Source organism: Sylvia atricapilla, chromosome 22, assembly GCF_009819655.1.
Source record: "Sylvia atricapilla isolate bSylAtr1 chromosome 22, bSylAtr1.pri, whole genome shotgun sequence".
Classification (NCBI taxonomy): Eukaryota; Metazoa; Chordata; class Aves; order Passeriformes; family Sylviidae; genus Sylvia; species Sylvia atricapilla.
The window spans coordinates 2,826,346-2,852,497 of record NC_089161.1 but is presented as its reverse complement, the minus strand read 5'-3'; the positions used below and the strand labels follow the sequence as shown (position 1 = coordinate 2,852,497).

The 26,152-nt window shown below is 46.4% G+C and overlaps 1 protein-coding gene across 1 annotated transcript in view; it reads right to left on the bottom strand.

Annotated features, from left to right (window-relative positions):
- PRDM16 (PR/SET domain 16) overlaps positions 1-26,152 on the bottom strand; it is a 289,181-nt gene that overhangs the window by 137,411 nt on the left and 125,618 nt on the right. Inside the window, exon 3 of the mRNA XM_066334218.1 lies at positions 1,575-1,625. Coding sequence (XP_066190315.1) covers positions 1,575-1,625 — 51 coding nt within the window. The remainder of the gene's footprint in view (positions 1-1,574; positions 1,626-26,152) is intronic.

Genomic DNA, 26,152 nt, shown 5'->3' with positions numbered 1-26,152 from the left:
AAGTGGAAGGCCAGGCCTTCCCCCCTTGTCAGATATCACAATTGTCCAGTTTTATACCTGCTGCACAGGGAAATATTTAAGGACATGGCATCTTTCAAAGACCTTCAGTTTTTGTAACAATCCCCCTTGAAATAAAAGCATGAAGTTTAAATATAAACCCATGGATTGAACATATAACACTGCCAGTCTCGTGTTTCCCTGTTTCACACAACTCCTGCTCTCTTCAGGATAACGGAGATCCTGGAGGTGGGGATGGAGAGTTCATTTGTGATATCATAATTAAAGACTGAATAAGAAATAGCTGAGCCACGGAGAATTCCCTCCATCCTTGTGGGAAGTGTGTGGGGATAATGAGAACCTGCCACCTTGTCACCACGTCTGTCCAGACAAAAGGATCCCACAGAGGCAGGGACAGACACCCCATGAGTTATGGAGGTGCCCAAGGTAAAAAGTTCAGCCCCATTGCCACAGGTCCCTGGCGAGGTCACGGCACACTCAGAGGATGCTTCCTCTTGGGAGCCTGGGAAATAAAACCTGATTTTTTTTTGTTGTTTTTTAACATGGTAAGAATAGAACAGGCCACACTGAACTGATGTCTAAATCCCTTTTCCCAGCCTGACTCTGGAGCCTGGCAAGGATTGCATCTCACTCTGTTTGGCAGAGGGAAGTGAAGGATTCCTTTCAGTTTTAAGAGTAGAGAAGCAGCATCGCCTGAAGGATGAGCAGCAATGGCAGCTGTGGCAAGGCCCAACCTCAATCAGAGATTTCCCACTCTCCAAAACCTCATGAACAGGACTGTGAACATCCTTTACGAGACAACTGCACATAAAAGGAGTCACCACCAGCTCCTTATTTCAGTGAGGACGCACAAACTACAGCCCTTGAGAGGCTCTAATCAAACCCGACTTGTAACACTTTAATCAGCAGAGTTGTTAGCCAACAGATCCACATGGAGCAAAACCTCATTTTAGTGCTTCTGAGGGTAACCCCAACCCAAACAGCAGCCTGGCTACCCAAATGTGTCACGCTGAGGCTGCCTCCCAGCTCCAGTGGAGACATTTGTGCAGCTGAGTGTGGAACACATTTTCTCTGGTCACTGTTACAGTTCGAGCCCCACAGTGTGATGAAAGGCACCACTAATACATCACATGGGCTGAATTTTATCCTTTCACAGACCTATTCCTTTTCCTGTGGACTTCATATAAGCCACATTTACATGCTGAAGTGACCTCCAAAAATTTAGCACTTTTTACAAAGGACCAACATTTTCTTTTACTGGAAAAGAGGTAAATGAGGTTTTTCACTTTGGCCCGGCAACTGTTTGTGTTGTAGTTGAATCAAGGAACACCTCAAGCTATTATTTTCTCTTTCATAATGACTGGAATCACAAAAAGACAGAAAAAATATGCCAACAGAACCACAACACTTAATCCAGAAACGCAACAGCAAATACTGGAAAACTTTTACAACGTTATTGCCATCAACACCTTGGTTCAAAAGTGAGGGAAAAGTGTCCGGGTGCATTTCCAAGCCGGGGAATAAAACAACTCCCAGAAGACTGAGCCATGTCCTACCTTTTTTATGTTGCCCTCCTGGGAGGTCACCTCGGGATCAGTCAGTATTTGCTAAGGACAAAACAGAATAGAAACAAAATTCAGTTGAGTTGCAACTAAGAAATGTTATAAAATAATAGAGATTATTATTAATAATCTTTGCTGTTATGATGATGATGAGGAGAATGAACAAATATTATATTATTGACAGTAATGGCCAAAACTCTCAACTGCACCCAGATGCTTTGGAAGTTCGATGGAGGGTTTTCACCACAACTCTTATTTATATTTTAAGGTTTCCTGTCACTTCTGTGAATAATTCCCTTAGGTTTGGCAGACAAGGACAGGTTTCTATCCCCCAAGGCAGGTGTGGACAACACAGGCACCAAGGGAGCAGGGACCCACAGGTTTTCCAGAACTGATTCCCTCTGGAGCAGGGACAGATCCCGGGATGCTCCGGCCCCCAGCGCTCCCGGCAGCTCTTTAATTCCCCCTCCAGCCGAGGTGTGGTGGAACAAGTCATTAAATCGCTGCTGTGCTCCACCTCAGATTAGCTCCAGGTCAGCGGGCATTCGGGGAGGTCAAGTACCTCAACTTTGCATCACCCTGGATACACCACCAGGGTAAACACACCGGGAACGGAGCTGATCGAGCGGCTCCCGCCGGGAATTCCAGCGGCTCCCGGAACCCTGCGGGGATCGGGGATGGCTGAGGTCAAAACAGGCACCCAAGGGCAGGGTGGGGCAGGGGGATCTGGGCTCCCAGAGCCGGGAGAGGGGATTTGGATGCCAAAGAGCAGGAAAAACCTTCAAGGAACGAAGATGAATATGGAAGGAAATACAGGTTAAAATGGGGAAGGGAAGGGAAGGGAAGGGAAGGGAAGGGAAGGGAAGGGAAGGGAAGGGAAGGGAAGGGAAGGGAAGGGAAGGGAAGGGAAGGGAAGGGAAGGGAAGGGAAGGGAAGGGAAGGGAAGGGAAGGGAAGGGAAGGGAAGGGAAGGGAAGGGAAGGGAAGGGAAGGGAAGGGAAGGGAAGGGAAGGGAAGGGAAGGGAAGGGAAGGGAAGGGAAGGGAAGGGAAGGGAAGGGAAGGGAAGGGAAGGGAAGGGAAGGGAAGGGAAGGGAAGGCTCCATTGCATTTTAGCAGCTGAGGTTTAGCAGCTCCAGGCCCCTTTTGGCCGTGCCCAGGTGAGATCGACTGATTTATAAATTTCCAAGCCGTTGCCAAATCTCCAGCTCAGCTGCGCTAACAAGGGGCTGTGTTTCCATGGGAAGAACCCCAAACCATTCCGTGCTTTACACCAGCTCTAATGGACGTTGAAACTGCGGTTTCCAAAGTAGCTGAGAGCAAATAGGATCAAGAGGCAAATCCCAGAGCCATAAAATTCTGTGTTCCTACCTTGGAACACCTTGACATCCCCATGAGTGACTGGGGTTAAACATCCATCTGCCTGTCCTGGATGTCACCAAGCGTTCAGGGAACGCTGACTGCTCCCAGTGCGCTCACCAGGAGCCAGAAACTCCCAAAAGCTTAAGGGAGAATTAGGCCATGAAACTTTGAGAGCTGAAACACAAATGCAAAATGACTCCAAAACATCCACGGGACGCAGCTGCCGTCCGAATGAAGACACTTCCCCTGTAATTATTACTTGCAAAAAGCCTTTGGATACAATCAGAGAAGTGTGTGCAGACGGAGTGTGTAATCCACCCATCCAGCAGCACCATAAACGTGGAGGGGAAAGAAAACTCCAATGAAGTGCAAATTGGGCTGTGGTGGAGCCCTGTATAAACAGGCTTAAGAGTCAGGAATTCCTGAGTTGGAATTGAGATGCCAACACAAGCTTCCTTTTGTTGGTTTGGACAGAGCTGTGCTCAAGGGGCAAGTTCCTTCTCTCAAGCATTTTTTTTTTCACTTTTCAGTTCATAGCAGATCCTGAATTTCAAAGTTCTTAGAGAACAGAATTTCTGTGAAAATATTTAATCCATATTCAGAAATGGTGATTTTTCAGAAAATCCTCTGTAGGATTGCTACTCCTTCAGAGTATTTGAAAATGGCTGAGATTTGATATTTGGTGTAATCCTTTTTGAGTTCCCACCTATTACAGAACTTCTGGGGGAAAACCCACCAATATCACGAAGAATTTTAATTTTGATGGAACCATCTCTGCACTCAAACTATCAGAACACGGACAATTAGTGGTGAACATGGTGGTGGTGCTGCACTGACTTTATTATCCTAAAGTCTTTTCCAACTTGATCCTATGGGTGAAAAGGCATTTTAGCAGTAGTGGGAGAGTAGGAACGGGTTTAGACTAAATATTTCACCCTTTCTTTACACCTGATTTTTTCAAAAAGGTGTCCAAGGTGTTATTGTGGGCTGAGCTCTACCACAGACCATCTGCCTTGGCTTGGACACGTCCCACAGCCCAATGTCCTGAATGTCCTGTTCTCCCACTCCAGCTGAGCAGGTTGGCATCTTGGGATGATGTTGGCACTGTTGGGGTGTCTGTGGAGGAGCAGAGACCACAGTTCCAAACCTCCCCTTGCCCAGCCACTGGCAGGACTCCGAACAAGCCTTCAGAAACCTTCCTGAGAGCTGGAGAGACCCTCAGAACTGTTCTGCTGCATTCCCATTGTGGAATAAACACCGTCTGACAACCCCTGTGTCACCAGACAGCAATGCAACAGCCACACCAGGTGTCCTGGAGCAGAGCCCACGCTGGGATTCCACTCTCCACGGCACATGGGAAGGGGGTGATGCAACACCGGGATGTCCACGGCACCTCCTGGTTAGAGGGGAGAGGCAGAACCAGGCAAAGCGAGCCCCAGATGCCATGTTTATTAAGGAAGAATAACAGAAGATGCTTTGAAAATCTGCTCATTGGGTAATTTTAGCTCAGGCTGGGCTTCATCTCATGCAAATGCCACAAGACTAAATATAGAGGTCGACGTGTGCAGTGGGCTGCACTCCTGCACTTAGCACAGATGTTCCTAAATGTGCTCAAAATTTACACCACATGCTTTTTCTATCAACTGATCTGTTGATTTTAGCCAGGGGAAAGACAACATGTCAGCAGCAGCCACGTCAAGAGAGCCTGTGCCTTGGGCCTGGGCTGGAGGTGGATCTGCCCAGCTGGAGAGGATTCCACTGCCTTTCCTTCCCTGGGCACAGGGAATTGGTGGCACCAGGATCCTGCCCCAGTTACACCAGTTAGGGATGTGCTAGAATTTTTGCAGAGCCCCCTGAATGTATACTAAACATGTCAAGGAACACCATGTGATTCTTTTTGAAAAACAGTTTATGAGCTGGCATTCTCCAGCTGCAGTTAACCCTAATTTGATTACATTACTGAGACAGATCACAATGAGCTTATGTAAATAGTAACGTTATCCATTCATTCCCCCAGCTCAGATAAACTGTCATTTGGGGGAAAAAAAAATCCAACCCAAACTTCAATAGGCATGGCCTGATGCATTCAGCAAGGCATGGTGCATTCAGCAAACTCTGAGGGTGAAGATGACAGACTGGAACATGCCCCTGCTAGATCTCTGTGAATCTGGCTTTTAACGAGATATTTCCACATCTGCTCCAAGCTGGAAGGAGAAGAGGATGCCCAGAAATTGCACAGGAGTCAAGAGGCAGATAACAACACTGCTTTCAATAACTTGGTCTTTATTATCATCTGATTTTTCAGTAAGAGCTCAGTACTGATGACATCAGTGATGTTCACAGCTAAGTGAGGACTTCAGGGTCTCACCCACTGCCAGGGCACCTGCCCTTGACATTGGCCCTTCCCAAGGTCTCCTGCCCGGGTCAGGGCACTGGGACATCACTTCCAGCTCTGGAACCCCAGCTGTTCCACCTGCACCATCTCACATCTGCCTCACCACACAGCTGGTTCAGAAAAAGAACCAGAAAACACTTTTTTGGCCTTAAATTAGACAAGGGCTAGCAATTCTTACCTGCACACAAGGTCACATGAATGCTTCAGATGAAAGCAGAGGAGCCTGCTGTGCCCAATTTAGGCTGTTCATGGCTGGGCTGATGGCAGAGTTGCTCTGCTTGTCTGTGACGTGATGGCCCCATTGTCTGCATGGACACAGGAGCAGCACGACCTGCAGAGCAAACGGCTCCTGCCAGCCAGCCTCTTGTGCCTTTACAGAATGTCTCAGGTCGGAAGAACACAGACTATCCTGAGCTGGAATGACCCCAAAGGGTCATCCAAGCTCAGCTGATGGCTGTGCACAGGACACTCCAACAATCCCACCCTGTGCCTGGAGCTCTGGCATTCACACTCAGCCGAGCTACTGAGCAACACCCAGAACATCACAGCACCTCTGTGGCCTGGCAGAGTTCATTCCAGCCCCCAGCAGTACCCAGCACCTCCAGGTGGTTTCTGAGCAGGTTAAACTGTGTGGACAGCTCTGGAAGTAGCTCTCCTGTGCTGCAGCTTGAGTGCTCACACACACTTCATCTCCTCCCTGCACCTCTGTTCCATCCCAGCTCAGGAGACAATGCTGTTATTAAGCTACAAATCTTGCTCTTCATAATTTCTATTAATTATCTCCTTAAAAGTTTTATCCTGCCAACTTCTGAGTGGGCTGGCCCTGACCCAGTCGGGTATTTAGGCAAGAGGTATCAGTGAGATGAACAGAACCAGGAATGTCTCCATATGAAAGTGCTTTTTTGGCCATAGGCCAGGAGCACAAAGCACCCTGTGGGACCCAGCCCAGGCACAGAGCACCAAAACTCACAGTTATTCCATAGGGAAGAGATTCTTTATAATTTTATATCTATTATCATACAATCTCAGACTGGTTTGGGGCCTCAAAAATCATTTTGTTCCATCCCCTGCCATAGGCAGAGACACCTTCCACTGTCCCAAGCTGCTCCAAGCCCCATCCAGCCTGGCCTTAGGCAGCTCCAGGGATCCAGGGGCAGCCACAGCTTCTCTGGGCACCCTGTGCCAAGGTCTCACCACCCTCACAGCCAGGAATTCCTTCCCAATATCCCACCTAAACTTCCCTTCTTGCAGTTTGAACTCATGCCACCTTGTCCTGTCCCTCCAGGTCCTTGTAAACAGCTTCTCTCCATCTTTCCTGTGAGATCCCTTCAGGTACTGGAAAACCCCAGTTAGGTCACCTCAAAGCTTCTCTTCTCTAAGACCTTCATATATATATATATATATTTATATATATACTCAAACACAGCAGCCAACAACCCACAGAACCACATCACAGCACTGATGTGCATCCATAGGAAAACCAGACGTGGAGGAAACCCACAGAAAACCATTTCAGCACTTAAACATTTAGTCTTTCAGCCCTATTGTTAAAATACAGGGATTTTACAGCATTTTCTGGCCAACAATTTACCAAAATCTCCCATTTTTCTATAGTAAGCAAATCCGTGAGCCCTATTAACTTGAGGAAATTTTCAGTGTCCTGCCTTGGGAATTTGAAGTGAATGTGCCTGGAATTAAGAGGGAAGGGAGGAAAGCTCTTCTCTGAGGGGAAGAATTTCCTCTCCTTGCTGGCCAGGGGAGGAGGATGAAGAGCACAGCTCTGACTGGCAAGGAACAAACCACGGGCTGAAAAGAGTGGAAAGAATAAACCAACCATTCACTGCTAAGGGCAACCCCAGCACAATTGGGAACACTGGGGAGCAGCCAAGCTGTGGTTTGTGGCCCAGGAACAGCCTGCAGAGCCATGCCACTCCACAGACCATTCTATAACCATTTATTTTTCAGCTGGAAGCCTGGGCAAAAAGGTGGAATGGTGCTCCGGGAAAAATGTGTGGAATTAGGAGGGATCCACGGCCCAAAATTTCTGGAAATCTCCTGCAGGGAACACCTCTGCACTTGTTCATGTCCTCTGTGGCTTTACAGAAGAATCCTCTCTGTTCTCTAAACCCCAGGAGAACAAAATGCAGTTTGCAGGAGTGACTCAGGACAGGTTGTTCCAAACGGGGTTCAAAAGAAATGAACATCCTAAATGATCCTTTAGTATGAAATAATGTGTTTGTACCCACAGACCAAACTTCAGGGGGAGATAACGTGAAGAAAAATAAATGTTTAAGAACAAAGACTTCGAGAAAGAACACAAACCTGTGATTTCCATACACAGTATCACAACTTTTATCACAGATTTTTAAAGACATAACTCCTCATTGCCATTGGGATCGAGTTAACTGCAGCTACCAGGAAGTCAAACAGGATCTAATGGAGAGAATTTGCAGTGACTTCAATGAGCTGAGGACTGGAGACTTCCAGCCAAGACAAATATGAGAGGGGACTGATTAGGAAATGTCACCATTTCCTCTGCCAAGCACTCAGGGCCTGGTGATAGGAGAGTATTAAATATAATCTCGCAGTCTTTAGGGGCTCTTTGATTTTATATTGCATTCTTATCGGGTTCTTAAAGTCCAGTGTTAATGAGCATGAGAAACTCGCTTGATAGTTTGGCAGTTTTGCTGAAATCAAACGAGTTCATTCACTCCTGGCCTGTGGATCCAGCTGGAGATGCCTTTCCCTTCCCTATGGCTCCACATGGAACCTCTGGCTGTTCTTTTTCTCCATCCCAGCGATCCAATATCACCTTTACAACCAGCTCTTCATGACCACCATTAGGAAAAAAATAGGCTTTGCCAATAATCAGAATTCCCCCATCCCTGGAAGCGCTGAAGGATGAAGCTCTGAGCAATCTGAGCTAGTGAGAGGTATCCCTGCCCATGGTGGGGGTGCAAAAAGAGGAGATTTAAGGTTCCTCCCAACCCAAACCATCCTGGGATTCTATGAATGAGGTTTTAAGGGACACAGAAACAGAGGTGAAACATTTACACTGTAAAAACTCTCCCATTGCATCCCCTTTGGAAACACACAGTGACCGCTGAAAGCAGAGCAAGTCCCAAGCAACAACACAAACCTCCAAGTCTGGTATTTTGCCCACTTTCTCCCAGAAAAGAAATGTATAACAATACACAGGAGGAAAAAAAAAAAAAAAGTTTAAATTAATTATGATTTTTTTTTTAAATCCCCTTGCAGGTATTACCTCCAACTCCCTTTCTCCTAAAGAGAAATTCCATTATAAAACTGAATTCTGGAAAGATGAAAGAGACACTAGTCACACTGAACAGTGTGTGCAGTCTGAGGATTAAAACAGAAGCTGCAAGGGTTAAATTATATCTGATTTACTCAGTTTGTTCATCTCCAACCAAACCTGCCTGGCACAGGCTGTTGTGCTAAATAAATTAAATATAATATGAGATTTTTGGACGCAAGGTGCTTTTGAACTGCAAAGCAGCCCCATCTTCACTGTAAGCAGAGAGAAAACAGCAGTAGAGTGGAAGTTTAAGGTCATCAGCTCTAAATTCCCTCTGCCATGAGCCCACATTGCACAATCACTTAATGCAGCCAGAGCTATTTATTATCCCAGCAAAAAATCATCTTGAGGAGTGAAGTGCAATGTTTTGGTTAACAGATAAAGCCGGGCTGTTTGTGGGGATGTAAATGGATTGGATGGTTAAATTCATCCACGAGCCATCCATCTTTTGTCCTCGACCCTTTTTAGTTATAAAAATGACCTTGGTATTGACGGAATAATATAAACGAACTTCCCCCATAGTTCATCTATTGATCCCCCCTTTGCTCAGCTGATCAGTAATAATCATAAGTAAATAAAGAGGGGCTGTGCATCATCCCAGTGCTGACAGATGGGCACCTCTGGGCTCGGCTGAGGACCTCAGAGCTCATCTTAAACTCCAGCTTTTCCACCCAGGACAGGCAGGGACAGACAAATCCATGGAAAGGCAGCTGGAAGCTGGGTGTGGTGTGAGCTGGGTGTCTCAGGGAATGCTGCCGAGGGAAGGGGTGCTGGGATGGATTCAGGAAAAGACTCAATCCAGTCCTTGGAATCATTCATGGTTTGACCCCCAGCCACTGATGCTTCTGTTTGGGTGAAGTTTTGCTCATCACAGAATCATTTTGGTTGGAAAAGATCTCCAGGATCAGCCAAGCTCTCGTTCTTGGTGTCTCAGTGGTGGGCTCTCAGTTCTGTTGGAATGTCCTTTCCACAAACTCCCTTTTCTCTTCAGAGAGGCAGAGGTCAAATACCTTCAACCCTCCGTGGCATCATCAACACTATTTATTTTTGATTACAAAATTCTCTTTGTCACAGACAAGGTCTTGCCATTGAGGCATTGATTAGAACCAATCTCAAGGAAGGAGGAAAACCTCAGCACTTCCATCCTTCCCAGCAAACAGGTGCCAAGGAGAAAGACTAGGATGACTTATTCTTAGGGAAAATATTTTCTTCTTCAGGTCTCAAGACACAGAGCAGCTGTCTCTGGCTTCTCCCACCACCCTCTGCTGAATGACAGCCTCTATCCCTACTTAAATGCAATCATTAGGCCTCTAAAAATTTGAGATAGAACAGAGAAAAATGACCTCATTTCATTCTCTTCCTCCAGCCTACAAAGACTGATAAGAATTATGAATTGCTTTACCACATCCAAAGGGTCAATGAGGAGTATCTTGGTTCAGAAGCCAAGTCCTGCCTCTGCCCTGGCATTGCACAACTTCCCTGAGCTCACCCTGACTGCTCCAGTGCCCCACATGTCAAGTCACGAACACAAACATAAAAACCGACTTGTGATTCATTAAACTTCCACACAGGATTTGCCAACCCCTGTTGGAACCCTGGGCACTGAGGATTTTAGGCTTTCTGTGCTGACAGGAACTGACCCTCAGGCAAGCACTGTGTTTGACCTGAGGCCGTGGAAGAGGTTTCCGTAATTGGGTGACAGCAGTGGGGTTGTGGGTGTGTAGTTTGAATAGAAGTGTGTGATATCACAGGGTGCAAAACTTAGGATTTGAGGGTTTAGTATATAGTAATGTACATAGAGCAAAATGGAGGGTTTAGGGTGTAGGCTAAGTTCTTTCACCTTCTTCCTGGGTTTGGGTGGTGTTTTGTAATTGGGTGGAAAGGTCTGCATTGCGGGCCATGGGTGTTTGGTTATTGGGTTAAAAGTAAAAATAATATAGGTGTCATCTCGTCATTGGACAAATTATGTTTAAAAGACCTTAGAAAGAGTTAGAGACAGAGCCATTTTCCACCTTGTTAGGTAGAGCTCGCAACTCGTGAGACTGTAATTAGATAACAATTAATAAACAACTGATCCGAACACGAAAACTCCATCTCCTGTGCATTAATCCCGGCTCTAACAGGAAGAAGAGAAGACAACAACCCCCCAGGCCCCCAGTGAACAGCAGCTCTGGAGCTGCTCCCCAGCTCATCCCAGCAGCAGCCCCTGGTGTAGCCCCAGCCGAGCAGAGGAGTGCAATAACCTCGCTGGGACGGGCGGGCGGGGTCATCCATCACACTTGGAGGGAAATCACCCCAACCTGCAGCATTCCCAGCAATTCCCCCAGGCTGGAGTGGGAAATGAACTCTCATTTGGCAGCTTGGCTTCTCTGCCCGAGCTGGGAGAGGCAGGAGTGAAAGGGCCTGGCTGGGAATGCATCCCTGCCTGACACTCTGACACAAAGGATGGGAAATGTCAGCTTGATACCCATCAGCAGGATAACCTCAGTGTCACTTTAACATGACAAGGTCATCAGCAAGGCAGGAAGAAAAATGGCCCATTAAGGCCAGGAACTGGAAAAGAAACAGGGGGCTGCTTCGGAGGTGCTCGAGTGCCGTTCGTTTTGGGGAAAGGTGCCGATATTCCGGGCTCCTTCACGAGGATGAGATTTCCTGAAAGGAAAAGAAGGCAGAGACCTGTGCAGCCACCACAGGAGCTTCTCACAGGGGCCTTGAGGGAACTTCACATCACTTAACTCTCATTTAATTTAGCAAATAAACTAAAACCTGCAGATCTGGAGAGCCTGGGTGCTGAGCAGGAGGGGAATTCCCTGTGCTGGGGTGTTACTTTTCCAGGTTAACCACAAGAACAGCTTTGCTGTTGTGTCTGCCACCTTCTGCCCCTTGTCCTGAAGCTGCTCAGAGGTGGAGGAAGGACTTACTCTGAGGTGGAAAGTGAGCTTGGAGAGGAACCCCCTGTAGTAACACTCTGTGCAAGCAAAGAGAACAAGAGAGAGACAGAACAGCACTTTGCCTCCTTTTATTCAGAAGTGATATTGAGCAAATGATGCTCTCTGGAAGGAAAAGTTAATCAAGAATTATTCCGTGGCACAGCTTCAGACACCAGCACAATCAGCTTTTTATTGGGAAGGCACACAGAGCTGTTTTATCTGAATTGATAGGGCTGCCAGGTGAGCTCCCTTTTAAGAGCTGTAGAAACAATCTCAGACAGGACTGGATAATATTATGCTTGGAATGATAATATTGTGTTTGGAAAAGGTCAATATTTTATTTAATCAGATAGACAGAGAGTGGGTGGCAATTTCAAGGCATTTTCTTGAGACTGGAATTCAGGGGGTCCAAATGGAAATAAGGTTTTGCTTTTTTTTTTTTTCCTTGGGTTTCTGGGTGACTGGAACCCCCTGATAAGAAGTGAAGGGTGTGCTGAGCCTCTTGAGGAGTCCTGAGATGAGAGAATGTGGAGATTTTAGCTCATTATGATCCCTCACACGGCGGACACCACAGGCACTTCTTCCACCCCTTTCCAGGCAGTGTATTCCCGACAGATGAGGTGGGAGACATCCACCTCTAAAACTCAAACCTGCTCAAAAACTCAAACCTGCTGCTTTTGTCTTCCAAAACAGCCCTAGAGAAACACTAAACACGGATGAATCTTGCTCAGCTGTCCCCAGGGGCACCTCAACAGCTCCTCTGTGTCACTCTTTCTCCTGGAGATAAATCAATTCTAGTCCTGGAATCTCTGCACAAGGCCTTCCTGAAGTGTACCAAAACGGCCAAGAGATTTTTTTTTTCTTTTTTAAAATTCCATTATTATTCTTAATAACTCCAGTTATTTGCTGTTGGAGTAAAACCGGGTTCTACATTTGGAGCTTCTTCAGAACAGCACCAGAAGAGAAAAAACAAAAAGGTATTTTTTTTTTTCCTTTTTTTTTTTTTTTCCCTTAGAGGTTTTGAAGAGCACACACAGCCTGTATTGTTACCCAACACTCCAAGTCAATTCTGAGGAAAATCTTGGGGGATCCAGCCCCGAGCATTGATTACAAGGAGTTTTTAATCTCGTGCCAAGAGGAACATTGAGGTTATAAGATGGCTCCACAACCATCTTGCCAAATAGCACAAATGTTTACATCTTCCAAACTACCACCAATAGATCATAGACAAAGAAATGTCCATAATGTACCCAGCTGCTGGAAACAAAATGGATTTAAGCCACTGAAGAGGGTTTAATGAAGTAAAGCATTTTTGTAACTGCCAGCTCAAAGTAAATAATCACTGATGTGAGCGGAGTTAAGCGATCCTGACTCGCCAAATAATCTCAATGTGCCATCGAGGAAGCTGCTGCTTTGTGGGAATAACATAACAGCACTTGAACATTCTCATAAACTTGGGTCTTGTCTTCCTCAACACCCTGCACCTCCTGGGATTGGGGAAGTGCAAAGAGAACTCTGCAGCATGTGCAGAATCCACGGCGTGGTGAAAGTACTAAAGGCTTAATTCACTCTGAAAGTCTGAGCTGTTTAAACCTCAAAACAACCAAAAATAAAAGGTGAAATACCTGCTTTGACTGGTGCATAAGAAGCACTTGATTCAAGCTAATACAGACAATTCTTTTGGGGATTTTTGGAAGAATTTGCTCCACTTCAATACTTTGGGGTTTTCACATTCCTGGAAGCCTTCCAGGATGGGTGAGCACAGGCAGGGGCTTTCCCCACCCAGCACACACCTCCACTGCTTTGTTTTATCCAGGCACTGCCCAGGAGGTTGTCCTGCAGGTATGGAAACACTTCTGCAGGTGAAAAGGAACGTTTCCCTGCCTTTTTTTCTTCTGTCCAGACAATCTGTGTAACTTCCACACTGTTTTCCACCTTTGAGGGTGCACAATGACTTGACCAGGTGAGCACAAAACATAAGGGAAGGGAAAGACAAGCCTCACTTCTGGTTTTTATTTGTGCACATGTGGGAAAAAAAATAATAATAATAAAAAAAAGCTGATATTCTGTATATTCTGTAGAGGGAGACCTGGCCCTGTAGATTTTCTCTGCTACATCACTTAAAAAGAACACACCAAGCAGCATTTGTAACATTAGCTCACAAGCCATAACAGCAGAATTCAGGTTCCAGGGATGAGAGTTACTTGCACTTATTTCTCACAGGTTTCCTGCAGTCTGCTTGAATATGAATTCGACTGCTTCGCTTTTTTTTTTTTTTTTTTTTTTTTTTAAAGAATATAAAACCCCTTTTCCTTTGCACCACATAATTGTGTTCCATGGCAGAACTGGCATCCATCATTGCCCCGCTGTCCCCTGCCTAAAAGATAAAACATCCACAGGGTAATAAATGTCAAACTATGATTATTGATGCTTTCAATTAAATTGATTATCTATTTGAGGTGCAGAGCAGGGTGATTTATTGCTGTCTCTTTACACACTTGGCACAACGGCTTCCCTGCAAGGTGGGTGAGCCTTTGGATTGTTCCCGTGGATTTTTTATTAAATCTGATTTTCCAGAAGTGGCTCACGACCACTCCAGTGCTGGGTGAACTGAAATGGCACCAGATCCAGGTGGGAATATCCTGGGTTTTGTTGTCTCCTGGATAATGCACCTCGGGAAGCAAGAGGGGAAAATGGGAATTGAGAACTTTGAAGTGTGGAAGGACAGGAGACGCTCTTGATTTACATCCCTCATTCCCAAACTTGCATTTACAGACTGCGTCAGACAAAACCTGTGCATAATCTGGAGCTCTGCTGAGCGCTCCCCACCTCAGCAGAGATGAGATGAGATGACCTTCGGCTCGTCACTGCATTGTGTTTTTATTAGTTTCAGATAACAGGAGCTATAAAATTCAAAGCCATTTGCTCCCCAATGATAATCAGCAGCTGCTTCACAAACAAGGCTCTTTTTGTGGTGCCACGGGGTGACCTTTATCTGATCATTCCCTTAGAGAAATGCCTTTTGTGGCTGGACAAGCCAGGAGCACCTTCCACTGGATCTCCAAAGCACAGCACACTTCGGCTCAGTCTGCTCCAAAAAGCAAATTTGGCTCAAACCCAGGTAGAGCCTCAGCAAGCAACGCTTGTTTTGGGAAGTGCCAGAAATTAGCACGAGAAAACGATAATTCTCTCAATGTGCTGTGAGAGGGAGAGGAGAGGAGAGGAGAGGAGAGGAGAGGAGAGGAGAGGAGAGGAGAGGAGAGGAGAGGAGAGGAGAGGAGAGGAGAGGAGAGGAGAGGAGAGGAGAGGAGAGGAGAGGAGAGGAGAGGAGAGGAGAGGAGAGGAGGAGAGGAGAGGAGAGGAGAGGAGAGGAGAGGAGAGGAGAGGAGAGGAGAGGAGAGGAGAGGAGAGGAGAGGAGAGGAGAGGAGAGGAGAGGAGAGGAGAGGAGAGGAGAGGACAGGAGAGGAGAGGACAGGAGATCAGCACTGATAATCCACTGACTTTGAATTTGAGACTTCAAATTTTCCCCATTATTGCCCACATCTGACATTTCCAAGTCCTGGGGGAAGTTTTGTGGCAGAAAACCTTCTGGTTGAACTTCCCAGGCAGTGCCTGACCATGTTTCCCATCATTTTTTATCAAACCCCAGCTGAGACATAAAACAGGAAGATGATTCTGCCTGAGACACCTTGTGAAGTAAGTGAATGCAAGACAGGAACAGTGAGCCTGGAAAAAGAGGATTTCTATCCAAATTTCACAGACCAGACAGAGATGAGAAATTAAGTGAGGTGCCCAAATCACCCAGACTCTGGCATTTAGAAATTGAGTTTTGAGCTCCTTAGACCTAATCATAACCACAGGGCTGTCAGTCCTGCTCAGATGCAAACACCTTTGACCCCGGTAAGCTCAGAATTACTCTCACATCCACTCAGACTTTGAAGCCTGGCTTATCTCACAACAGTGTAACTGTCCCTTCCACCAGAACAGGGCTAAAAACAAACAATCCAAGAAGGGGAAAAAAAAAAAAAAAAGCAAAACAAAACTCTTCCTGGCAGCTCTGGCCAGAATTCACTATTCATAAAACCATAGAATTCTCTGAGCTGGGATGGATCCACAGGGATCAGTGGAGTCCAGCTCCTGGCCCTACAATTGGTATTTCCCACCTCCATCCCAATTTCTGAAGGTGGGAGGAAGCTGGGAAACACTGAAATGTGCTCAACTTCAGAGAGAAACCCCACCAAGTGTCCAACAGCCCAGAGCAGGAGTGGTAAGGGTGGATATTAAAGCAATATTTCTGTTTGTAGGGTTGGCTGCACTCGAGGATGAAGCGTGCAATGGGCCAGGCTCAAACCTGGCCAAGCAGCCAGGAGTTTAAAAAGTCAACACTCAAACAGCTTGGGGTCACCAGAACATCATTTTGGGCCATCAGCTCCGGGAAAAAAGTGACAAAACCCCTGCAAGTCGTTCCTTTTTTAATTAAATGTCCCCGTTGAGGGTGTCAGAGCCTGGCTGAGCAGGTAAGGACAGTTCTCACAGGGACAGCACCTGCACTGCCTGCCAAAGGTGAGGCTCCAGAGGAGTTTGGACATTTCTGCTGCTGGAACATGGGGATCCCCACAAAAAGGGACACCTCAGGGCAACCAGAGCTGATTTATTGAACTGGGAATCTCCTTGAGGGAAAGAAAAAAGTGTATGAGAAAGACCACAAGCGACAGGGAATTAGAACAAATTCCTTTTAAAACTACAGATCAAAGGCAATTTGCTTTGGTGTTTCTGGACATCAGAATACCTTTTTTTTTTTTTTTTTTTCCTTAAAAAACCCTATTTTTATTCCCATAAAAAGATAACTCTGTGTACTGTAGACTTTCTGTGGCCAGCCCCTCGCTCTGCAGCAGAGGTTAGAAAATGGCACATCTGGTTCCCAAAGGATCCCTGCGTGGCCACACACAGCTGTAATTATGGCAACCATTTGGGGAGAACCTGAATATATAATTTTTTGGCTTGAAGGACGACACTAAAGGCCTGGAGGAAAAAAAAAATTACACACACACAAAATAATATATATATATATTAAAAAAAAAATTATCAGGAAGCCTCATAGGATGGAAGGCACTGACTTCCCTCCCTAGCCCACATCCCAGGCTCCCAGATGCAGGAAACAAATTCCAAGTGACCCTCTGTGGTGGAGGTGACGGCATTGGGCCAGGCTGGCAGAATGTGCCCGTTGTGGAGGGAGCAGCAGCTCCAGGTGGAGGTGTTTGCTTATGGAAAGTGCCTGGCCGGCTTCCAGCCCCACAGATGTCTGGGAGAAGCCCAGGGATGCAGGAGGAACACGGAGTTCAGGCTCCTGCCATGGGCTGTGTGTCCATGTCTGTGCCCCCACATCGCCCTCAGCTCCTGCCTGCAGCCTGACAATGAAACAAAACTCCAGCAAGTGACTCAAGGCAGGTTTTGTTCCAGTTGAAAAAACTCAGGTTTTGTTCCAGTGGTTTGAGAAATAAGCAAATTCCTTCATCCTGGACAACTCCTGAGCCACGAGTCCCCCTCCCTTTCAGCACAAACTCTCTCCACCAAAGCCCTGCGTGCACAAAACCAAGCTCAGCCCACTCCTCACTCCTCGTTCCTTGGACAGCAACACAATGATAAAAAAGGGGAAAAAGGGAAAAATATTTATTGCTGCTTCCCATCCAAGTTTTTTTGCATAAAACTCTTTTACAAAATGCCCAGGCAAAGTTCTGCCCCGGAACAGGCAGAGAAAAGGGAAACTGAACTGGAGGCAGCTGCGGTCACTTACTCATTCAAGCGGGATGGCTCACAGATCGTCCCACCCAGCCCCAACAAAAACTTCTGAACTCATCCCCAAAGTTTGAATCACTCTCTCCCTTCCTTTTCTTCCTGTCCTAGAGACTCAAATGTGCCTCCCCAAAGGAAACTCACTCCTGGATTCACTGGAGGCTGGAGCTCCCTGCCCTGGCAGTAGCCCTGTGACGGGCCTGTCTCAAAAAGGAAACACATATTTGGCTCTCCATCCTATAACATTCAAACCTGGAACCCAAAATTAACTGATTTTTGCTCTCTCCTTTCCCTCACATCCCCTAAGCAGCACCGTTTCCATATCAGTGAATCCCTGCCTGCTGAGGTTTTCACACGGATTAAGAAGCCAGGAGCTGATTCCTTAGAGCAGCATCTTCACTCTTGACAAAAACAAACCAGCCCACTCGTCCCTCGGAGTTATCTGACTCAAGACAAGCTCTTTTTCCTCCGTTTTTAATAGGGCCACGTTGGAAATGTCACAGTGTTATCAGGGCAGCTGCTCAGCTATCAGCAGTGGCTGTGGCACAGAGGAGCCCAGCAGGCATCTGCTCTGTTTAACGCTCAGGAAACACAGGGCAGGTTTTAAGAAGGATGCAGAGGATGTAATGGAGCCTCTAATGTGTTTGGGTTTCTCCAGTGGAATCCAGTTTTATCAGGAAACAAAGGCCCTGGTGGGATTATCAGCAGAAAGAAACCCAGGACCTGTCTGGCTGCGAGGGGGACTCTGGGGGTTGTTGTGCCAAGGTGCTTCCTCCCAGCAAAACCAGCAGCACTGGGCTCCTCCAACAATTCCTGTGGAATTCTGGAGGATTCTCAGCACAAGGAAGTGGTGGCCTGATGCTGATTGCTTGAAGAAAGGAAAAAGGAGTCACAAGCACACTGAAATACAATCAGCAAAAATTAAATGTTATTTGCCAAGTGGCTCATTAAGAAGCCAACAAAGCTCATCCCTTGTTCATCATTAAGAAGCCAACAAATCTCATCCCTGTTCCCCATCCGAGTGCTGCCACACATTGTCCATCCCGAGGAATCAAACAGTGTCCAAAGCTTCCACAGGCACTTCCCACCTTCAATGTCCCTGCTCCACCTCCAGCTCCTCACTCCTCACAACACACACCACGAGAGCAAGAGGAACTAAAAGTGTCAGAAACTTTGCCACAGGCAGATAGGAAGATTGTAATTGGGAAAGCAGTAATTATTTGTGAGCTTGGTCCTTATCTTGTTGGTTTGGTGTGTTGTTTTTTTTTTTTTTTTTAATACCTGGTTAATTAAACAATTCTAACAGTTACTTAAATTCAAATCCCAGCCTGTCTGTTAATCCAGACATCCTGGTCAAGGTATTTCTGTGCACTCAAAACAGTGCTTGGGTCCAAGGGCTCTTGATTAAGCCCTGGAATAAACAAAACCCAGATGTCACAAACAGGGAGCAGCAACAACGCTGAAAACCACAGATTGTTCCTTGGCCTTCCAGACCATTGTCATCCTGCAGACCTCAGGGTTCCACCTTTCAGGTGGTCAGAGGTGTCACACAGACCTGTGCCTGTCCCAGCAGCCGTGCACAGGGTGACAGCTCTGCTCCTGGGGGTGACACTGTGCTGCCTTCAGCATGTGGAGGGGCTGCACAGGAAAGATGGAGAGGGATTATTTACAGAGCCTGGAGTGCCAGGACAGGGGGAATGACTTCAAACTGGCAGTGAGTAGGATTACACGGGGTATTAGGAAGGAATTCTTCCCTGTGAAGGTGATGAGGTGCTGGGATGGAATTCCCAGAGAAGCTCTGGCTGACCCTGGATCCTTGGAAGTGTCCAGTGCCAGGCTGGACAGGGCTGGGAACACCCTGGGACAGATGAAGGTGTCCCTGCCTGTGGCAGAGGGTGGGACTGGATGTTTTTTAAAGCCTCTCCCAACCCAATCCATCCTGGAATTCTGATTCACCCTCATCCTGAGCCCGTATCCCTCTGAGCTCAGCCCACACCTGAGTGGTGCACTGGAGGCTGGGGGTGTCAGTGGATCCCCAGATGATCCCGAGGTCTGGGATCAGGGGCTCTCACCCCCCTGTGAGGCTCTCAGGGGTCTGTGTGTTCCGAGGGAAGCAGAGGATGAGCCCAAGCCCCTCCTGAGCTCTGCCTTCCTCTTCCTGCCCCCCTGGCACCCCCTCACCTCCTCCACAAGCACCAACTAAAAAAGGGAAAGAATGAGAAAGTGAGTACAGCGGGGCTGGCACTGCAGACAATGTCTGTCTTGTGTGAGTAATTTAGCACTATGGCCAGTCAATCTGGTTTCTGGGCCCGATGCCCTGACCCTCTTCAGAGCCGCTCTCTCTCTCCAGCACAGTGTGAAACGTTTCCTTTCACAGCACTGACACTTTGCAGATTGAGACGTCAGGCCTGTCCAACTGCAGCAAATTAGCAATTTTTCTTTTACTAATTGGAAATAAAAATGTTTGCTAAGGGAATAATTTGTAGGAATGCAGTGTTAGGTTTCCGGCTTTTTATAAGGATGCTTTAAACTTTATCCATGTGCACTTTCCTTCTGTTTTGATGCCTTGCACTGTAAATTTTAATAGCTTGCTTGACTGTTAACTTTACAGTCTCAGCCTTCCAAAGGATTAAATGAAGTTTTTAATTTATCTTCCTCCCTGTAAGGCAGCAGGATCTTCTTAAAGCCGTGCCCAGCGCTGCTCACCCACTTCTCAGCGAGCAGAGAGCGGGGACACAACCCCAAAGGGTTAAAACCCTACACGGGGACGTGGCATCTGGATGAACCTTGGGCAGGCGATTTGTTTGCGGAGCCTTCAGCTCACAGCTCCCAAAGTTCCCTCGCAGAGCGATGCAGAGAGATGGGCAGCAGATCCAGGGAGGCTTTCCAGCTCTGAATCTGCCAGGAATGGGCAATTCTGTCATTGTGGATCCGTGTTTTGGGGATGTGCTGGGCTCAGGCAGGGAGTGTCTTCCCTTCTGCCCCCTTCAGCTTTGCACTAATTCAGCTTTGCCTGCTCCATCGATACTTTGGGCAGGGGTTGGTGGTGACAGTGTTGGGATTTTTTAATTTTCACATGCAAAAAAAAAAAAAAGAAAACAAAACCACCACCGAAATGGACTGGGAGCAGCTTGATCTATTGGATCCTAAAATCCCCGTAATTAGCTTGGCATAAAAATAACAGCCACGAAAGATTCTTCACGTGCAAAAAAAACCCAAAAAGCTCTTCAGGAGACCAGGACCAGGAAAGAGCCTCCTGGAATCTAGAAAACCCAGATAAGAAACTAGAAGTGAAAACAAACGCCCTTTTGCTGAAATCCAATATTTTAGCCTAATGCCCCTGCAATTCCTGAGGCATGTAATGTCTTCCTGCACGGCACTCCAGTGGTACATTAGCTCCTGTAACAATGCCAGCACATAAAGAGTTACTGTTCTTTCCCCCCTGCACCCCCCACCCCCCCATAAAGCATTTGACAGCCATGCCTAATAATTCTTTCTGGTGTGGTTTTTCTTTTTTCTTGATGTCTTTATGTGAATATGAAGCTGGAGTGAAAGGCTTTGGGTGACCCCTGTGAGAGAGAAAAAGTATGAACTACAGAGCAAAAGAGTGAGATATAGACTCCCTGCCGAGCCCTCGGCATCTTCTCTGGCAGCTCACAACTTGGCTTCAGAGGGCCTTTGTGAAGGAAAAAGGACTCTTCTTCACTCAGCCTGTGACAATAGGTGTTTTGTCAGCCAGGGACAGGATAAAAAGCAGGGGGTGGGAGGCGAGATCATCATCGGCCAGGGGCTCGCCTTTGGGGCCTGCAGATGTTGGAAGGAGGATGATTTATTGCTCCAGTGTCCTCAGTGGCATTTGGCCACCTTCCCAGAGCCCAGGCTTGGTGGCTGCGAGGGTGGGAGGCGGGAGAGCAGCACAACGAGACATCTCCAAACCTTCTATGGGCAAAGTGCGCTGGGGGCTGCGGGAGGGGGCACGGCCAGGGCTGGGACATGGAGGGAAGGCAGAGCAGCCCTTCCCAAAGCTGTGCATTTTCCAATTATTCTATATACATATCAAAATAAATCTATTTTAAAGTTTCGCTCCACTCCAGAAAGCCCAGCAAAGAGCAGTGCAAGGGTTACCTGGGGATGGACAATCAAACCCCAGGATGGATTTGTGCTGGGAAGAACCCAACCCAAATTCACTGTCATCATCCCAAACCTCCAACTGAGACCTTTGGGTGTGAGAGATGGTGACTGGAGTTAGGAGTATTGGCAGCATTGTGGCAAAAGCCAGTAGGCTGAAAAGCATTTGTGAGGAGTTGTAATGAAGTAATAGTTCGGCTTCTGACAGAATGGTGCTGAGGTTTACATCTCTTGTGTCTCTATGACATTGATAATGGAATAAATCTTTTGAAATGCCTCTCAGTTGCCCTGTCTCTGTAAAGCTGGGTTTTTCCAGCATTTGGGTGTGGTTTTGGGATGTGGGCCTGCAGGAATGACCCTTCCACAGCTCCCAAGAGGTGTCACTGTATTTCTGCATGGAGTGAGGTGCAAAAATTCCTGTCTGGGCTCTGCTCCTGGCTGGCTGATCCCAAAGCCAATCTGGTTTGTGTGTGAATGGCAGGGAAGGAGGGATCTGGTGCCTCCTGCTCGCTCAGGAACTCCAGAAAGGCTTGGAAGCAGCCAAGGAGGATTTATGCAAATCAGCTGAGAAAGGGAACCACTATTTTGGATGTCTCTCCATACCTAAAAAAAAAAAAATAAAAAATCCCAGACCTGTTTGAAGTCTGCCCACTGCTCCATATATCCAGTATATTGAAATGTATCCCAGATCACTGAGCCAGGAAATCCTGGATAATTTCCAAGAAGAAGGAATCACAGCCTAGCAAGAAATACACACCAAGACAGTGTATTGCCAGCAGTTTGATTTAGGACTTTTGCTCCAGCTCCTTCCTTCTTTTAATACACAGTTTTCCACCACACTTTCTATATAAATACTCCATCCTATGGCTGACAGCCTCTCTTAGTAGATTTATCCATTAGTGGATTTACTAAAAATGTTTTCTACTGAAACAAGGGCAAATACTTCACCTCAGCAAAGGACAAATCCAGAGGCAGCATTAAAATCAAGCCCAGTAAATCTTAGACAAGATAGATACAATGAAAAACTTTGAGAGTCACCTTGGACACAAATTCCAGGTAGGAAAAAAAAAAATTAGCAAACAAATTCCAAAAGTGGAAAATGACTGAAAAAGGCACGAGAGAAAAATGTATCAACCCCTTAAAATGAGGCACAAAGGTGCTCAACAAACCCCTCTGAGAAGAGCCCCGTTTGTCTCAGCTGCCAGGACCCACCAGCACCTCTTAGGAGTGAAATCTCCAAATGCTTTCCTGAGTTCCAGACACACTCTCCTGCATGTGCTCCAAACTGTTATAGCCATTTACAGAAGGAAGTGAAGCATTCAGGGGATAAGTGACACGTCCAAGGTCACACACAGAGTCAACTGCAGAGTCAACAGAAGAGCAAGGAGAGCTTTGCCGAAAATCCCTTGGCTTTGACTGCCAGACAATGGCTCCCCCTCCCACGTAATCAACCAGTTATGGAAAGGCATAAATGCATATTTGCTGGGCTAAATATGTTCACTTGAGAATAAAAATGTTCGGATGGTTATCTATAAATTATCTGACATTCTCCAGACCGCTCCGGTTTGGAAGTTGGATGGAAATTTGATGAATTGCAAGCACGACACAAATGTTAGAGGAGAAGTTTTGCTTTGACTGTTTCTCTGGGTCTCTGAAAAAAAAAAAAAAAAAACCAACACAAAAACCTGGAAGAATGGCAGGGATACACCAAAAAATACAATCCCCAAAGAGATGAGTTTCCAAAACCTCTCCAATAAATTTTTCTCTGATTTCAGATTGTTTATCACTCTTGGCATTTAATATTCCACTACTGATCCTACTACAAAGTGTTTTTTTTTTTTTTTTTTTAATTAAAGCAATAACCCCAAAGTATGAGCAAGAAAAGTCTATCTTAGAGGCAAAATGAATTTCCTCTAGACTTTCACAGGCTGTCAGGTCCCAAATATCTCCCATTTCCTGATGACATTATTAATGCTGGTCTAGGAACTCTTCCATAGTTCGAGTAATTAAAATACCCGAGCTGCTTTTTTTCATTTCCGTTTTTTCAGGCTGTGTTTGTCCGTGTCCTTACACACCCAGATTCTCCTCATTTGTGGCAGCAAAGCCTTTTACTCTCCGTGGAGTTGAGCTCTCCAGCTCCTGAGGGATGTCATGGGACTGGAAGTAGAATTTATGTCAAACTCCCCTGCGAGGGAATGCGCTGCTAAAAGCTGGCTTTGTCTCGTTTGTATTTCTTTTTTTTTTTTTTTACAAGGCAGTGTTTGGGCTATAGACATGGATAATTCTGCATCTTGAATGCTTTGCACCAAATTGCCACATCAGCACTAAATACCTCCACTTAATTTTTCATTTGGACCCGATGAAACATTTTTTCCCATGGAAGGAAAAGTCTGGTCTTTGTGATCGTGGCACTGCCAGCCCAAGTTACAGTAAAGGTTAATCACAAACAAGAGACAAGTAAAGTAGACAAAGAGCATCATACACTTCACTTTTCAATGGATGTTTTCATAAATGTATGAATAATTTAAATTATCATTGCCGAGTATTTATTCGAGTGTTTCAGGGGAAAAAAATGCCTCCTCTTTTTTTTTTTTTTTTTTTCTTTTCTTTTTTTTTTTTTTTCCCCCTCCTTGATTCTTTTCATTTCTGTCTCATCTCTTTTATGTGCTGCATCGGCTGTTTTCTTGCCATCTGAATCAGTTTTTTGGAACAATGGGATGTATGAGGGCTGAGGGGGCAGTGGAAGAATACAGCCCTTGTTGTACACTCTGTGACTTGACATTGATTAATGAGGGTGCGGACATGGGCAGAATTTGATAGAGAGAGAAGGGGAAATTGGAGGACCTGAGGGCACCAGAAGGAGGAGGGCAAGGAGATGACAGAGAGGACCAGAAGGATGCCAGTGACTGCACAGCGAGTGGCGGAAGTCACCAGAGATCTGGGATGGGGGAGAGACACTCCCATGCCAGGACAGAGGCCCCTCACAGTGACAGGGGCATTTCAGGGAGCAGCTCCCACCTCTCCAGGTTTATCCTGCACGGCAAAACCTGCTGTGCCAATGTAACCCTTTCTCCTGTGAACATTTATCCCCAAAATGCCATTAAAAACACCTTCCTCTCTTCTTCCCCTCATTCCTCAGTCTCCACCCCGTGGGTTGAACTCCAAAAGCTGAACACACTGAGGTTACAACTTTCCTGCAGGAGCCTAAAGCCCTGTGCTGGAACAATCCCAAGATCCTGACCTTGTGGATGCAGGGGAGGGGTGAGTTGGTAGCACTTTGGAGAGAGAAAATTCACCTAAATCCTGTTCTTTCAGTTGGGTGTCTCTTATTTTCTTTTGCGAATGAGTCAGAAGTGATGCTGGTCAGAAAAGAGTTTGCACACTGATAAACCAGAGATGTTTCAGGGAAGTTGAAAGTTTGGTGTTGTTCTTAACTGACTTTTTTTTTTAAAAAAATCCACCTTGCCCATTCAGAAGTAAAGGCCCAAAATGAGCTCAATCAGTTGGTGAAGTTGTAGAAGAGCAACGTGTTCCTTGCTGGGTGGTTCAGGTTTAATGAAGCCACCAGGTTCTCTTTACTTGTATTAAACCAAAAAAAACTTCCTGTAAAATAGAAAAACTCAGAAAAAACAATAACAAGTGACTGTAATCCTTTAGGATCCAGTTCCTGAAGTAACACAGAAAAAGATGGAGAGAAACTTTTTACAGGAACATATAGGGACAGGACAAGGGGGGATGGCTTCAAACTGACAGAGAGTGAGTCTGGATTAGAGATGAGGAAGAAAATCTTCCCTGTGAGGGTGGTGAGGAGCTGGAACAGGGAGGTGGTGGCTGCCCTATCCCTGGAAGTGTCCAAAGCCAGGCTGGACAGGGCTTGGAGCACCCTGGGATAGTGGAAGTGTGGAATGAAATGAGTTTTAAGTTCCATTCAAACCATCCTGGGTCTTTCCCATCCCTCTCCAGGACTGACTGTGGGTCTTCCCTGCTGCTGAGCTGGGAACTGCAGGGGGGAAGCCCTGGGACACACAAGGTGAGGCACATTTCCCTTTCCAGCACGTGGGACACAGTTGTGGGTTTGCTGCTTCTGGTCCTTCAAGGTGCATCTAAACAGCCCTGAACCAGGAACTCTGAGGTCTGGCTGGCAGGACCTGCCCTCTGCAGAGAAAGATCAAAGCTGCTGGCTCACACAGGTCCCCAAAGTGCTCAAAAGCCACCTGAAAGCTTCACACTGCCTTGTGTGAGGTGTCAGGGGCAGGGGAACCACCACAGCTGCTCTGGCAGGGAATTACAGCAGCTTTGGTATCGCAGTAAAGACAGGACCCAGAGTCCAGTTGGGAATTATTGCTATTAAAAACATCACTATAATCCTCCTGGTCAGAAATCTTGACAAACTCCACTTTTGATAAAACCTGGAAACAGAGCTGCACTTTCAGAGATTTCAACCAGAAGGAGAGAGAGAGAATCCACCCAAACTTGCCCATTCTCAGACTCAAATTCAAATTGTTTTGCCTCTCTGCAGCGCCCCAGATAAATTTGATATCTGCCAGCCTGTGGACTGTTCATGTGCTAATCCCACTCAGGCCCTCATTCAGGGCTGGTCTCTTTTGCATAAAACATTAAATGTTGGTTTGAGGGGACAGTTGTCCCTAC